This window comes from Schistocerca americana, chromosome 10 (assembly GCF_021461395.2).
Source record: "Schistocerca americana isolate TAMUIC-IGC-003095 chromosome 10, iqSchAmer2.1, whole genome shotgun sequence".
NCBI classification, from domain to species: domain Eukaryota; kingdom Metazoa; phylum Arthropoda; class Insecta; order Orthoptera; family Acrididae; genus Schistocerca; species Schistocerca americana.
In genome coordinates, this window is record NC_060128.1 from 90,870,596 (window position 1) to 90,888,160 (window position 17,565).

Here is a 17,565-nt window from a genome sequence, read left to right on the forward strand (position 1 = left end):
GTGCATAGGTCCTGAGAAATCAGTACCCAGAACAACCACCTCCGGCCTTAATAACGGCCTTGATACGCCTGGGCATTGAGTCAAACAGAGCTTGGATGGCGTGTACAGGTACAGCTGCCCATGCAGCTTCAACATGATACCACAGTTCATCAAGAGTAGTGACTGGCGTATTGTGACGAGCCAGTTGCTCGGCCACCATTGACCAGACGTTTTCAATTGGAGAGAGATCTGGAGAATGTGCTGGCCAGGGCAGTAGTCGAACATTCTCTGTATACAGAAAGGCCCATACAGGACCTGCAACATGCGATCGTGCATCATCCTGCTGAAATGTAGGGTTTCGCGGGTATCGAATGAAGGGTAGAGCCACGGGCCATAACACATCTGAAATATAACGTCCACTGTACAAAGTGCCGACAACGCGAACAAGAGGTGACCGAGACGTGTAACCAATGGCACCCCATACCATCACGCCGGGTGATACGCCAGTATGGCAATGACAAATACATGCTTCCAATGTGCGTTCACCGCGATGTCGCCAAACACGGATGCGACCATAATGATGCTGTGAACAGAACCTGGATTCATCCGAAAAAATGACGTGTTCCATTCGTGCACCCAGGTTCGCCGTTGAGCACACCATCGCAGGCGCTCCTGTCTGTGATGCAGCATCAAGGGTAACCGCAGCCGTGGTCTCCAAGCTGATAGTCCATGCTGCTGCAAACGCCGTCGAATTGTTCGTGCAGATGGTTGTTGTCTTGCAAACGTCCCCATCTGTTGACTCAGGGATCGAGACGTGACTGCACGATCCGTCACAGCCGTGTGGATAAGATTCCTGTCGTCTCGACTGCTAGTGATACGAGGCCATTGGGATACAGCACGGCGTTCCTTATTACTCTCCTGAACCCACCGATTCCATATTCTGCTAACAGTCATTGGGTCTCGACCAACGCGAGCAGCAATGTCGCGATACGACAAACCGCAATCGCGATAGGCTACAATCCGACCTTTATCAAAGTCGGAAACATGATGGTACTCATTTCTCCTCCTTACACGAGGCATCACATCAACGTTTCACCAGGCAACGCCGGTCAACTGTATGAGAAATCGGTTGCAAACTTTCCTCATGTCAGCACGTTGTAGGTGTCACCACCGGCCCCAACCTTATGTGAATGGTCTGAAAAGCTAATCATTTGCATATCACAGCATCTTCTTCCTGTCGGTTAAATTTCGCGTCTGTAGCACGTCATCTTCGTGGTGTAGCAATTTTAATGGCCAGTAGTGTAATGTTGAGCGCTGGCGAACGACCATGGCGTTGTCGTTAAGTAGTCAAGGTGTTGGACATAAAGCGGACGAGGTGGGTTCGAAACTCCTTCGTGTTGGTTATATTTATTTTTATTTTTTTCAAAACATTATGAACTGCTCATTCAATCATTGAAATGTTTATTCTCTCTTTCAGTGCTCTTGGCAGTTGTCATACTATACATTCGTTATAGAATATGAGTCATGTGGTAAGAATACATTACTGTCGCAAGTAAACATGTGGACTAGTGAGAGCAAGGAAGGTCTCACATAGATGTCTCACAGAAATGAAAACAACAAATAAAGGGTGAGAACTATGTTACAAGAAAGGACTTTAAGAGTCAAAACTTCCAAAATGGAATGCAGCTTCAAAAATATTGAAAACGTATGTTTGACAGAGCACAGAGAAACTGTGATTGTGAAACTGTTGCATTCATTTATTGCAGATTATGTGACAAACTATTACGTTTTCATCATTTCCTTGGAAGTGATCACATTCACGTTAATGAAACACCTAATTGGCCAAGGAGGCATATCTCACTCACTTACCAGGTGTACAAATTTTGTGTGTCGGTAAGAGATTCTTATCATATAACACACGTACTGTCACTAATGCTGTGTGTGACACACTAGACATGTTTTCTGGTGAAGGATTCGGTTGACTTGTTGCCTTGTCATCAAACATTGCGATTCCCATTTGAAAGCCAGTTCCTTTCAGCTGTTAATAGAGTAGTTGTGTAACATCAACTGCCTTTATAGGACCCTTCCTTACACCTCACTGTTGAAAATGTATGCTACACCACAACGCAGGCACAGATTTGAATACAGCAAGCAGCGTAAAAAAAAAAGTTTGTTTTCAGAGCGATGGAGGTTTGAATGCGACTTGCCCACTTGGCAGTCCAACACTGTGGCCACTTAACCATGACACCAGTGCTCTCTCAGATTCCTCTTTATTGCACTTCCCATCCTTAGACTGTTCGCACTTTCTATTTTGCTTTTTTTTTCACAGTTCAGTACAAAAAAATGGTTCAAATTGCTCTGAGCACTATGGGACTTAACATCTGTGGTCATCAGTCCCCTAGAACTTAGAACTACTTAAACCTAACTAACCTAAGGACATCACACACATCCATGCCCGAGGCAGGATTCGAACCTGCGACCGTAGCAGTCGCGAGTTCAGTACACCTTCCTGTTTTCACATTTGATCTGAGTTCATCTTTTGGCGGGCTCTCCACTGGATTCTCTTAGCACTAAATCTGAGGGGGGGGGGGGGGTGCAAAGGGGAGTTTCCCTTGTAAGCGTATTATTCACTGCTGTTATGTGACAGGGTAAATTTGTCCGCTAATTTGTGCTGAAACTCTTCATTTGTGGATACTATCTGATTCAGTGGTATTGTACAATGTTTACAGTAATCTCATACATTTGGGTAACACATACATAAATGCTAATCGACTTGCACATGTATAAAACGGTTGGGCCATGAATGCTGTTATGCACAAATATTTATTTTATTGATGACAGTGTATCTCCTACCAGTCTGGGCATAATACACAGCAGTGTTTGTGTTATTGATCTGAAGACGGCTAGCTGTTTTAGCCAAAACTAGCTATCAACATTTATAAACAGCTTTGCGATTTTGGCTAATAAAAGATTATTTGTATAAGTCTATAACTTCAATAAGTAAAATATGACGTATTTCTGTAGCCAGTGCAACGCTCAAATGTTATTGATTCCTACATAAAGATGTCTTTAAGAAAATATTAAAGGTTGTGAATGTTTACATTTTCAAGGATTGCTTATGCCGCTTTACAGTTACTTCTAGATACTTCTGTAGTACAAATTTTCACTGGACTTGAATGTGATCCTTCATCAATCTTGGTTGTGGTAACTGGTCTGTAGCATAGCCTAGGTCTAGGTTAGGTTGTGGGTTGAAGAAGCAAATCGAATGCGAATGCCAACTCATTATATTTAAATACACTTTGCCATCCTTAAAATTTTTCGTTGTAAAAACTAAAACTACAATGAAAAATCAGAAAACGTATATTACATAAGGGGTATGATATTCCGACGAGTATTTTGATGTATATGATGTACATATATCCAGTGCTTTTTTTATTAAAAAAAAGTTTGAGGGTACTCTGACATTGGATAGAATGCAGTGAAAATTTCTTATAACTAAAGCATGGGGTACCACCTGTGTGCTTTTAGCCATGACGTCATCAACAATGTGAACTGGCTGCCAGCGATTCAGCTGTCGAGAACCGTTGCTGCAACTTCGAAATGCTTGAAACAGTCAATGACATCGCTTTTCCCACCAAAAACTGCACTAGTATCGTTCGTATTGCAATTACCAACACGAAAAAATGAAATATAAAATTTATGTCTGTGAAATAAATCTTTGGCACTCTTCCAAGTTCTCATAATCGTAAAAAAATTACTTTGTCGACGAAAAAGTTTAGGGGTACGCAACCCCCAGCGTTTCCCCAGAAAAACAGCACTGCATATATCTTACATAAACTATGAGAAATGTGTTATGTAAAGGATTTCTGTCTTTCCTGATCTGAAACTACTAATCTGACTGAACTGGAATATGTGTAGACAAAATATCAATCTGTATATCTGTATCTCATTCAGTTGTTTTAAATGGTATTGAACAATGATTAATGTGTGTGGCAGTAAGGAAGAAATTGAAAATATAGACCAACAAAATAAAAGCAAAGTGTATCAAATATGCAAGTAAACACAGGTCTCACATAATTCATTGCCAACTCATATTTGGATCTAGTTTTCCATTATGTAGCTGTCGTAACATGCCAACTATGTACTCAACACCCAGAGTCAGTGTATTTGTTTCTTTTCTAATTTCATATGATCAAGAGTTAGATTTCCCTAAATTGCTTAAGGCAAATGCTGAGATTCTTTCCCTAATCTGAGCTTGTACTCTGTCTTTATTGACATCATTAACAATGGGGCATGAAACACTATTCTTTCATCCTTTCTCTTATGATGTAAACTCTTTCCTGAGCTAACTCTGGTTTGAAAGCCTGTGCTGACAGTTTTCTCAGATCCGCAATCAATGCTTTCAGAAAGTGCATCAGCCAGTGTTAGCACTGCATAACTGCTATTGTTCTTACACATCTGCCTGCATTATTTGGTATTAATTTTGTTTCAGATTGGAAGAAATCGAGAAGACATCAAGTGTGGTGAACAGCATGGCCCAGTGGCTGCCAGCAAATCAGAGAGCAGAGGTGAGAAATATTCTGTATAAGCATGCTGCTGTGGCTCACAATTCCATTTATTTGTAACAGATCTGATATTCACCGAATACGATTTTCACTTTATTTCCTGTGGAGAATAATGAGCACAAATTCCAACAGAAAGGCAACTATGCAAACTAGACATATTGCCCTACGGCAGGACTTACCAGACTGTGTGTGTTCTCCTGAACACTGGTGTTCCATAGGGAATGAATAAGTGCTCCACAAAAAACTATTAACAACAAGGCCCTCTTTTGTGTGTTTGACTGTATTAATTCTCCTTCTTCTTTTTTATGTTATCCATGTTAAGACTTTAAGTTCACGTAATCACTGAATAAAATAATTTTTTCTCATTGTTTTTGTTATTAACATTCAACATAAAGAAGGTGCCAGGGTGCTCAAAGTGTTCCATTAGAGGAAAAGTTTGCGAATCGCTGCCCTACAGGAACACAGGGACCATGTAGTGAACAAAATGATATTATTATATTTCAGTTGATGAGACCTGAAACCGAGAAATTAAAAAAAATTTCCTTTAAACTATATGTTCTCACAAAATTTATAACTGTGTGCATTAGGATCCACACAAAAATTTCATTTCTCATGCTCAGGCCCCAACTTCCCACTCTTTGCTGCTGCCTATTTAACAGAAAACTTGTCACTTAAGTCTGCTGTCAGATACAAGTGGGCTATACAAGTGTAGAAAGGAGAGAGAGTTCTCAAGTACAACCAAGGACTTGCGTCATTGGCTGTGAATTTATTTGAATGTTTAATCCCTACCCAGAAAATGTGTAACAATTACATTGTCACACACACACACACACACACACACACACACACACACACAGTCAACATACTAGCAAGTCTCTGGTGCACATGAGTGCATGCATGCTCCCCACCTCAGCACACACAGATATGCTCAAAATGGAGTCTCTGAGAATTGCCATGATCAAAAGAACACTCAAATAGCTCACTATTTACCTCTTGGACATGATAGTGATGCTGCTCTGTGCCCAGTTTTGTTTAACAGACCACATATGTTTACTCATGTCAGAGGTGTAATAAACAAGAATACTATCAGTTTGTTGGCTTTGGATGAACTTTGTACGTTGCTCATCTGAAGTGTGGACTGTAACATAAAATTTTTCCAGACATCTGTCTTCCTCTAATGGAGCACATTTGCAGTTGTATACAATGCGTCACTTAAGTTTCATCTTACTCTTTTCACAATCTACCAAAACTTTGTAAAATGCCATCTGATAACAACAGTCAGTCACACGAAGTCACGACAAACCTCACACTCCTGCACGCTTCAGTAAGAGAGCACGAGTCGACGAGTGCGAATTGACCTCCGTACCATTGTTCTCAGGCTCTTCATACTTGCAGAACGACAGTGGGAAGGAAGGAAGCCGATATAGTACTGATGTAACAGTGGCACCTTCATTTCTAGAATATGCAATCTACACCATTATACTGGTACTCGTTCTGTTTCTGATCTCCAGTCCATGGGACACTGAGACACTGCCCCACATTCTGGACCGCAGAGATCTCCAGATAAGACACCATGCAACTGTTTCTTGTGGAGATACACAAAGGAATATGTTTTGTTCCTCTTTTAGCTCGTGACATAAACATGGAATAAAAGTAGCTGTGATTTCTGCCAGCCTATTTTAACTCCTTATTATCTTATTGTATTATACACTCCTGGAAATTGAAATAAGAACACCGTGAATTCATTGTCCCCGGAAGGGGAAACTTTACTGACACATTCCTGGGGTAAGATACATCACATGATCACACTGACAGAACCACAGGCACATAGACACAGGCAACAGAGCATGCACAATGTCGGCACTAGTACAGTGTATATCCACCTTTCGCAGCAATGCAGGCTGCTATTCTCCCATGGAGACGATCGTAGAGATGCTGGATGTAGTCCTGTGGAACGGCTTGCCATGCCATTTCCACCTGGCGCCTCAGTTGGACCAGCATTCGTGCTGGACGTGCAGACCGCGTGAGACGACGCTTCATCCAGTCCCAAACATGCTCAATGTGGGACAGATCCGGAGATCTTGCTGGCCAGGGTAGTTGACTTACACCTTCTAGAGCACGTTGGGTGGCACGGGATACATGCGGACGTGCATTGTCCTGTTGGAACAGCAAGTTCCCTTGCCGGTCTAGGAATGGTAGAACGATGGGTTCGATGACGGTTGGGATGTACCGTGCACTATTCAGTGTCCCCTCGACGACCACCAGTGGTGTACGGCCAGTGTAGGAGATCGCTCCCCACACCATGATGCCAGGTGTTGGCCCTGTGTGCCTCGGTCGTATGCAGTCCTGATTGTGGCGCTCACCTGCACGGCGCCAAACATGCATACGACCATCATTGGCACCAAGGCAGAAGCGACTCTCATCGCTGAAGACGACACGTCTCCATTCGTCCCTCCATTCACGCCTGTCGCGACACCACTGGAGGCGGGCTGCACGATGTTGGGGCGTGAGCGGAAGACGACCTAACGGTGTGCGGGACCGTAGCCCAGCTTCATGGAGACGGTTGCGAATGGTCCTCGCCGATACCCCAGGAGCAACAGTGTCCCTAATTTGCTGGGAAGTGGCGGTGCGGTCCCTTACGGCACTGCGTAGGATCCTACGGTCTTGGCGTGCATCCGTGCGTCGCTGCGGTCCGGTCCCAGGTCGACGGGCACGTGCACCTTCCGCCGACCACTGGCGACAACATCGATGTACTGTGGAGACCTCACGCCCCACGTGTTGAGCAATTCGGCGGTACGTCCACCCGGCCTCCCGCATGCCCACTATACGCCCTCGCTCAAAGTCCGTCAACTGCACATTCGGTTCACGTCCACGCTGTCGCGGCATGGTACCAGTGTTAAAGACTGCGATGGAGCTCCGTATGCCACGGCAAACTGGCTGACACTGACGGCGGCGGTGCACAAATGCTGCGCAGCTAGCGCCATTCGACGGCCAACACCGCGGTTCCTGGTGTGTCCGCTGTGCCGTGCGTGTGATCATTGCTTGTACAGCCCTCTCGCAGTGTCCGGAGCAAGTATGGTGGGTCTGACACACCGGTGTCAATGTGTTCTTTTTTCCATTTCCAGGAGTGTATTTCAGGATGTACTTCTTGCAGATGACAGTTTAAGAATCTTGAGTTTTTACATTCCTTTCCCAATACATTTACTGCTTAATACCCTCTTCTGATAATAAAAAACCAGTTTGAGCTGAATTGCAGTTCAGTATAATATCGAATACATTAAATCAGAAGAAGAAGAAAATACAGTAATGGACTCAAACATCCCAGAGCAAACAAACAAAGAACACCACGCATCAATTAAACAATCAGAGGAAAATGAAATCTTAAGACAGCCATCAGAACAAGCACAAATAGAACATGAAGTGACACACATGTTAGATATAGAAGAAAAATTTCAGCTAACAATATAGAATACAAAGACACAAATACAGATATTAGACCATTCTTGCATAGACCACCAAATAACCCACAAGTCGAAACAACAATAACAACTATCAACACAATCATACACAACAAAATAAATGAAAATACAACTATGGAAGAGTTACAACTACTGGTTTATATAGGAGCACTCACTACACTAAATATGCACACTAGGCAGAGATCAGGACAAACCAACACACAGAAGAAACCCACCAGCATGGCAACACAGGCTACAGATCAGGATAGAAAAACTGAGAAGAGACATCGGACAGCTAACACAATTTATAAGAAATGAAATATCAGGCAAAAAACGAAAAAGGTTAGGTAAAATCTCACAACAAGAAGCGATAGAGCAGTTATATGAAAAGAAGCAGAAATTACAAGCATTGGCCAAACGACTTAGAAGATACAAAAAAAGTGAAAATAGAAGGAAACTAAACCAAACATTCAACATAAACCAAAAGAAATTTCATCAGACAATAGATAACACACACATTAAAATAGACAACCCACCAAACATAAGAGACATGGAATACTCCTGGGGCAACATATGGTCAAACCAGGTACAACATAAAACAGGCATGCACGGTGGATACAAGCAGAAACAGACACATACAAGATGATACCACAAATGCCTGAAGTGATAATTTTGCAATATGAAGTCACCCGAGCAATTAATTCTACGTACAATTGGAAAGCCCCTGGAAAAGATAAAATAGCGAATTTCTGGTTAAAGAAGTTCACCTCAACACATTCACATCTAACTAAATTATTTAACAGTTACACTGCAGACCCATACACATTCCCTGATACTCTTGCACATGGAATAACTTATCTGAAACGTAAAGATCAAGCAGACACAGCAAACCCAGTAAAACGTCGCCTCATAACATGCCTACCAACAATATACAAAATATTAACTTCAGTCATTACACAGAAATTAATGATGCAGAACAAAATTATAAATGAAGAACAAAAAGGCTGTTGCAAAGGAGCACGAGGATGTAAAGAGCAACTGATAATAGATGCAGAAGTGACATATCAAGCTAAAACTAAACAAAGGTCACTACACTATGCATACATTGATTACTGAAAAGCTTTTGATAGTGTACCCCACTCATGGTTACTACAAATATTGGAAATATACAAAGTAGGTCCTAAATTGATACAGTTCCTAAACATAATAATGAAAAATTGGAAAACCATGCTTAATATCCAAACAAACTCAAATAATATCACATCACAGCCAATAGAGATTAAGTGTGGAATATACCAAGGAGACTCATTAAGTCCTTTCTGGTTCTGCCTTGTTCTGAACCCACTATCCAACATGCTAAATAATACAAATTATGGATACAATATTACTGGAACATACCAATACAAAATCACACATTTGCTATACATGGATGATCTAAAACTGCTGGCAGCAACAAATCAACAACTCAACCAATTACTAAAGATAACAGAAGTATTCAGCAATGGTATAAATATGGCTTTTGAAACAGACAAATGTAAGAAAAATAACATAGTCAGGGGAAAACACACTAAACAAGAAGATTACATATTGGATAACCACAGCGACTGCATAGAAGCGATGGAAAAAACAGATGCCTATAAATATCTAGGATGCAGACAAAAAATAGGAATAGATAATACAAATATTAAAGAAGAACTAAATGAAAAATATAGACAAAGACTAACAAAAATACTGAAAACAGAATTGACAGCAAGAAACAAGACAAAAGCTATAAATACCTATGGTATACCAATATTGACCTACTCATTTGTTCCAGTATTTGTTGTACTTGTTGTTTGATGTTTTCTAATTCTGAGTGGGGTATCCTGTTATTTTTTATTATTACATGGATCTGATCAGCTAGTCGCTGTTCTGTTAAAAATTTTAATTCTGGATATCTGGTAATAAATTTTGTGTATACTTGTGATCTGTATCCAGTTGTGTTGGTTCCTAAGTTTGTTGCTTGGTAATAACAGAACATGAGGTGTCGGTTAACTTCATCTGACCATCTCATCCTCTGTCTTTGTTTTCCTTCTAGAGTGGTTGCAGGAAGCAAATCCTGCAAAACACCTCTATTTGGATTTAAATCGTTTTCCGTGTGGCTAGCAGTGTCGTTACCATTGTGGACAGGCATAGGGTTCAAGCATCGTCCCCGACCATGACAGCGCTTGTCCGAGGCTTCATTTGTTCTGTACTGAACCAACTAATCACACTAAAATGGTGGTTAGCCCTATTAGTGGTTTGTTCTTTTCGTCGCCTTTTACGACTGGCAGAACATACCGAAGGCCTATTCTTTTCCCGGGCCTCCATGGGGATTATTATTATTATTATTGTTATCATTACCATTATCATTATCATTAGTTATGCTTTTTACAAATTGTCTTGGTTCAGGAATCGAAAATTTCTGTTAGGTGCATCACAATACAAATTGTCTGGGTTCAGGAATCGAAAGTTTCTTATAGGTGCATCACGAGTGGCAGTATTCCTTGTGAAGTTGCACGACATGTAATGTGATATAAACAGGACTCATTTTCTTTGAAAAATGCCTCTTCAGTGAAAAACATACTACAGTGAATATAGGTGCACACCTACGATGTTAAAGTTCATCGGTTCATGTCTCGCCTGGTTTCCTTCAGATTTTTTTTATTCAGCTTCACATTCTCTAAATGATTCTGGTACTTTCTTGTTTATTTAATAGAAGTATGTTCAGCGACATTAGTATGATTTGTTGTGATAAAGTGTTGCCAGATAAATATGCTACCTATAGAGCTTATTTTGGAGTTTTGCTATTGTTGTTATTTAGTAGTTGATTACAAAAGAAGATAGAATACATAAAAAAGTTATAGTGTGATATCCCTACCCCCCCCCTCCTGAACCCTGAAATCTTGGATGTGGTGATAGACTGATTTGTAGTGTAACCCAAGGCATAGGTTAGTTCAAATGGCTAAATGGTGCAGATTTCCCCAGAATGTAAGACGTGAGCCATGCTCAGTGTGAAGTATCAGATACTAGCAGCAGATGAGTAGTACGAGAGCAGAAGTAGTGACTTAAAAAAAGAAGCTGTCTTCCTCTTAACACACATGCATAAAGTAGTGTAGAAGTGATTACCACAATTTCCAATTAGAGAAGATTAATGTTAGCCATTATTTGTTTTTAACACATTTCAAGGAAATATTTGGCTGTAATAGCGTTGACATCAACTTTGCTGTAATGTGATAGCAATACACGCCAACTACAGTATGGTCAGGCGCTGTAGCTGATGATGCAGGCAGTTGCCATTATATTGCTGAGTGGTCGCCGTTGGTGTCCACCAAGGGCATAGCATATTTGGTATTTTAGAGCTAGTGTGTCTCTGTTCTTGTCTGCAAATGCTTCCCCCTCACTCTCACCTTAACTTCCTACTTCTCTCATCGACAACATTGTAGTCACATCTACAAACATTCACTTGTTTTGATATTTGTTTGTTATTGTGAGTTTACAGCAGTAGAGAAGCAGACAAGAGAGAGAACAGAATGAGTTTAATATTGTGACTTGCACACAAGCAGAGCTACAGGACGTCAAAAGTACTGTGTACAAGGTTCCCAATATGAAACAGGGCAGTTAGGCTGCCATTGGGGATGAGGTCAGAATCATGCATAATTTTGATGTGAGCTCTTTTCATATCTATTTCCATATGCAGGTGAACAAAAAAATATAAATGAAAACTGTATTTTTGCTTCAAACTCCATGTTACCCTTTAGTCTTTCTACCAAAGCTTTGCATACTTCTGCTAGAAAGAGGCTTATAGATTAATAGTGCTCTTTTAAAGAGGTACGTTAAACTTCTGTATTGATACAGAAATAGCTAAAAACTGGAAGATGATCGCTAATCCGGTTTAGCTGTTATATACTCTCTCATATTCGCACCAATTTTAGCAATTCTTGGACAGATACATGCACAAAATATTTGAAATTGTGTTTCAACCTTCTGGTAAAATTGTGGATAAAATGTGTGTACCAAACATCAGCTCATGAGTTAGATTTCCTGAAGTATCCTGCTTGCTTTAAAAAGAACACATTTGGAAAGCCCAGTTTTTCTTGTATCTTGTGTGATGTAAAAGCAATAGATATAACAGAGATGCTGAGTCGCAGATAGGCACAACAAAAAGACTTTCACAATTAAAGCTTTCAGCCATTGGCCTTTCTCAACAATAGACACATATATGCACACACACACACTCCACACTCATGGAAACGCAGTCTCAGGCAACTGAATCCACACTGCGAGCAGCAGTACCAGTGCATGATGGGAGTGGTGACTGGGTGGGGGAAAGATGGAGGCTGGGGTGGGGAGGGGTAGTATGGTGGGGGTAGCAGACAGTGAAGTGCTGCAGGTTAGATGGAGGGCAGGGGAGAGGTTTGGGGGGGGGGAAGTAGCGGAAAAGGAGAGAAATAAAAAGACTGGGTGTGGTGGCGAATTGATGGCTGCATAGTGCTAGAATGGGAATAGGGAAGAGGCTGGATGGATGAGGACAGTGACTTCATTCCAAAAATATGCTTTTGCACTATCAAAACTAAGGTCCCATTATTCTGTTTTTTGAAACCTGTTTGCCCCTTGGAGTTACTCCCAAAGGCTAACATTGAAAGTTCTTGTTTCTGTATGTAATCCTACTCTACACCAGGCTCTTTTACAGTTTTAAATACAGCAATCTCTTGCACTTTCCCAATCTATGACATATATGCCTCATATGCCGATTTCCACTCCACCAGACTTCTCTTCTTCTACAAAATCCTTCAGTTATCTATCCCTCATATTTCCTTAGATGGTATGAAGCCAACTTCAGACTGCATAAACATGCCAGAGTTCACCTCAAAAAGCTATCCCACCTTCTCCTAAACTACTTTAATAGTGGTGTTTCTTATTCTGTCCCTCTGCAGCTCCCTACACAGCCACACCATCAACCACCACTCCTCTCCTACAAACCAAATTTGGCCAACCTCCACAACTGCCTTAGCATTACCAGCTTGGCCAACCTCCTTAATATTACCCGGCCTTCACTACTGTCTCCCAGACCAATAATAACTCATAGTCACAAGAATCAGTCACAACAGCGCAGTGTTCTCCACTTCTCCCCTCCTGAAATATCTATATTATCCAAGGACCTCACTCTCACCCCTAAACTTGCATTGAATCACGCAGCTTTGGTGTAGGACCTACTTTTCTTCACACATATCACTTTGCAACACAATCCCAAAACCTTTCTAACAGCAATCCTGGCATTGAACAGTGCCTTGAACAGTTCCAATCGTGATCCCAACTTGATCCACACAACTGTCTCAATATCATCTCTTACAAGCCTTCCAAGAGTTCCTAAGATCCAGCATTGTTTCACAATTCTTTCTCAGGTTCCTAACACATGACCCTAACCTATCATCTGCAGAGCTCCACACTCTGAGCTTACTAAAAGCTGATAACGCATCGTTATCCTCTCAACAGACAAAGAATCTACGACTGTAGTACTTGACTGACAGGAAAACGGTAGTGATCTCTATGTCAGCTGTCTGACACCTCTATGCACAGTATCTGCCATCAAGATCCCATCCTGTGAATCAAACTGACCTGCAGTCCCTCCTTAGAAGTCAGGCCCCTAACAAGGACTAATACCTCAATCCATGGAACTCCTTACCCCACCCAAACCACATGCCCCCACCTTTTATCTTCTTCCTATGGTCCACATTCCAATAATCCTGGCCGTCCTGTAGTTTCTGGCTTCAAAGCACCCACCGAACATATATCTGCCTTAGTTGCTCAACACCTTCAAGCCATAGTACAAAGACTTCCGTCCTATATAGACTCCAACCATTTCCTAGATCATCTGAAATCCGTGCCCATCCCACTTCCACCAGACACCTTGCTTGTCACCATTGATGCCACCTCCCTCTATGCGAACATCCCCCACATTCATGGTCGGTCTGTTGCTGGACATTTCCTCGGTCAGTACCCACCTTTCCAAACCTATGACACCCTTCCTGCTCACCTTAATCAACTTTATACTTACCAACAACTATGTCAAATTTCAGGGGCAGGCAGGGATACAGTAATATCAGGGTTACACCCATGGGAACTGGAATGCCTCCTTCCTACGCCACCCTTTTCAAGGGTGGCTTGGAGGGGAGTTTCCTGGGATTCATAAGCATTTACCCCTGGTTTGGTTTAGCTACATTGATGACACCTTTGCTGTATGGACTCATGATGAGGCTGACCTGTTATATTCCCAGGAATCTCTAAATACCTTCTTCCAGTTAAATTTCACGTAGTCCTATTCTGAATGCCATGCTACTTTCCTTGATGTTGAGCTCATACTCAAGGTCTGGTACACACTTTTGTCCACATTAAATCTACTAGCAAACAACAGTACTTACATGAAACTTCCTGGCAGATTAAAACTGTGTGCCCGACCGAGACTCGAACTCGGGACCTTTGCCTTTCGCAGGCAAGTGCTCTACCAACTGAGCTACCGAAGCACGACTCACGCCCGGTACTCACAGCTTTACTTCTGCCAGTATCTCGTCTCCTACCTTCCAAACTTTACAGAAGCTCTCCTGCGAACCTTGCAGGAAGAATCTGGCAATCTGCCAGGAAGTTTCATATCAGCGCACACTCCGCTGCAGAGTGAAAATCTCATTCTGGAAACATCCCACAGGCTGTGGCTAAGCCATGTCTCCGCTATATCCTTTCTTTCAGGAGTGCTAGTTCTGCAAGGTTCGCAGGAGAGCGTCTGTAAAGTTTGGAAGGTAGGAGACGAGATACTGGCAGAAGTAAAGCTGTGAGTACCGGGCGTGAGTCGTGCTTCGGTAGCTCAGATGGTAGAGCACTTGCCCGCGAAAGGCAAAGGTCCCGAGTTCGAGTATCGGTCGGGCACACAGTTTTAATCTGCCAGGAAGTTTCATATCAGCCCACACTCCGCTGCAGAGTGAAAATCTCATTCTGGGAACAGTACTTACATTTTGACAGTTGCTATCCTTTCCATGTCAGACATTCCCTCCCATACAGGCTTGACATTTGAGGCAAACGTTTTTGTTCGGATGCGGACTCTCTACAGCAATACACCACCATTCTCACCTGAGCCGTCACTGGGCATAATCACCCCACCAGCCTACTTCAATAGCAGATTTCTCAGGCAATCATATCCAATCCTGGTACTGCTGATCCCTCCAAAAAACAACTTACTAGTACATGGCATGTCGCTCAGTATTATCCTTGTCATGAATGTATTAGTGAGCTACTTCAACAAGGCAATGACTTCCTAAAATCATGCCCTAAAAGGAGGTCCATTCTGTCTGAGACTTTGCTAACCACACCTAGCATAGCTTTCCGTCGCTCTCCCAATCTCTGCAATATGCTTGTCAGACCCTATGCACCGAGCGTGGTGGCGCAGTGGCTAGCACACTGGACTCGCATTCGGGAGGTCGACGGTTCAATCCCGCGTCCGGCCATCCTGATTTAGGTTTTCCGTGATTTCCCTATATCACTCCAGGCAAATGCCGGGATGGTACCTTTGAAAGGGCACGGCCGACTTCCTTCTCCATCCTTCCCTAATACGATGAGACCGATAACCTCGCTGTTTGGTCTCTTCCCCCCAAACCAACCAACCAACCAACCAACCAGACCCTATGCTTCTTCTGCACCATCTCCCTATCCTATGGCTCCTACCCCTGTGACCATCCCCGCTGCAAAACTCGCCATATACACCCTCCTACTATCACCTATGCAAGCCCTGTAGTTGGCCAAATATATACACTACCAAAGGGAGAGCCATCTGTGAAGTGACATGTCATATACTAGCTGCTACGTAAATGGTGTTCGGCCTTTTAGTCTTTACAGAAGTATCCAGCAGTAGCTGCTGCCAGTTAATGAATATCTTGCCTCAATCCACATCCTCCATCAACGGATATACAAATGTATAAATGAATGAACGAGTGAATGAATGTATGCTGGTTTATGCAGGCAATAATGGGTAATCTACTAGTGTTAATCAAGTTATTGCTAACTGTAGAATCCCTCTTTTCCAGTTGCTCGAGGCTGTGTCCAGCTGGGGAATCAGCGAGTCTCTGGAAAAAACCATCAGCTCGCTGGACAGGTGGATGGAAAGGAATGAGCCGACACTCAGGACGTGGCTGCAGAGTGTAGCCCCCGTCACCACTGACGCCCCCGTCACCACTGACGCCTCCGTCACCACTGACGCCTCCGCCACTACTGGCGCCCCCGTCACCACTGACGCCCCCGTCACCACTGACGCCTCCGCCACCACTGTCGCCCCCGTCACCACTGATGCCCCCAACACCACTGACGCCTCCAACACCACTGACGTCCCCATCAGCACCGAAGCCCCCGGCTCCAGTGCTGCCATACTGCCAGCCATCACAAGCATTGCTCTGGGGCTCACTGTCGTCTGGGCACACCTCAATGCTGCTGCTGTATGAAACAGACATTTTAAACCCACTATACTTACTCATGGGGTACAGGGAGCAATGGAGGGAGACTGTAACCAAGAAATGTCACAAGAGAGAGAGAGAGTGTGTGTGTGTGTGTGTGTGTGTGTGTGTGTGTGTGTATGAGAGAGAGAATGTTTTCTGTATAGTTAGAGCCCAACCGATAATAATGTCTGTGACACTAAGATAGATATGTACCTTGTAATGATTGTAGAATTTCACTTTAATATACTAATTACAATTTGCAGATATTTGCTCAATAAAAACAAAGTACAACAGTGTCAAATATTTTATATTTTTTCAGTTTGTTCCTCTCTCAAGTGCTTCTACATCTACATACATACTCTTCCATCCACCGTACAGAGCATGGCAAGCAGTACCTTGTATTAGTACTAGTCATTTCCTTTCATGTTCCACTGACAGATGGAGTGAGGCAATTGTCTATATCATTCTGTATAAGCACTGATTTATCTTCACATCACAGGTTTTATGTGAGATGTAAACTGGTGGCAGTAGAATCTTTCTGTGGCCTGCCTCAAATGTCAGTTCTCTGAACTTCCTCAGTACTGTTTAAAAAAACATCTGCCATCCAGGGATTCCTTTTCGATTTCCTGAAGCATATCCAAAATACTCGCCTGTCAATTGAACCTACAAACTGTTTAGTTATAACTAAAGTACAGCCTCTCACACAGGTCTAGTGTAGGCTGTAATCATTGTTATGGCAGCAAACCTTGGTAGCTACGCTTAAGTGTTAATGTGGAACTGATTTACACCGGAAAAAAATTAGTTCCAATTTTGTCCAACAGGTGGAAATCTGGCACTGTACACTTTGTGTATGACAGTAAGACATCCATGCTGTCGTTTGACAAGCCATAGTGTGACTACATAGTACGGCTATCGAGAAGAGAAACCGTGCTGCATTGAGAGAGTATCACCAACTGAAAGTGTGAGGAGAGGCCCAATATCATTGCATTTATCGTAAATCTCTCACCCAGGACAAAGTCCCAAGCGACTGGAAAAAAGCGCAGGTGACTCCAGTATACAAGAAAGGTA

At 42.6% G+C, this 17,565-nt stretch overlaps 1 protein-coding gene across 1 annotated transcript in view; it reads left to right on the forward strand.

Annotated features, from left to right (window-relative positions):
- Nucleotides 1–16,792, forward strand: part of LOC124552627 (aminopeptidase N-like) — a 230,330-nt gene extending 213,538 nt beyond the window's left edge. Inside the window, exons 16-17 of the mRNA XM_047126952.1 lie at nucleotides 4,472–4,547; nucleotides 16,093–16,792. Of these exons, the coding sequence (XP_046982908.1) occupies nucleotides 4,472–4,547; nucleotides 16,093–16,503 (487 nt within the window). The 3' untranslated portion in view covers nucleotides 16,504–16,792. The remainder of the gene's footprint in view (nucleotides 1–4,471; nucleotides 4,548–16,092) is intronic.
- The last annotated feature ends 773 nt before the right edge of the window (nucleotides 16,793–17,565 follow it).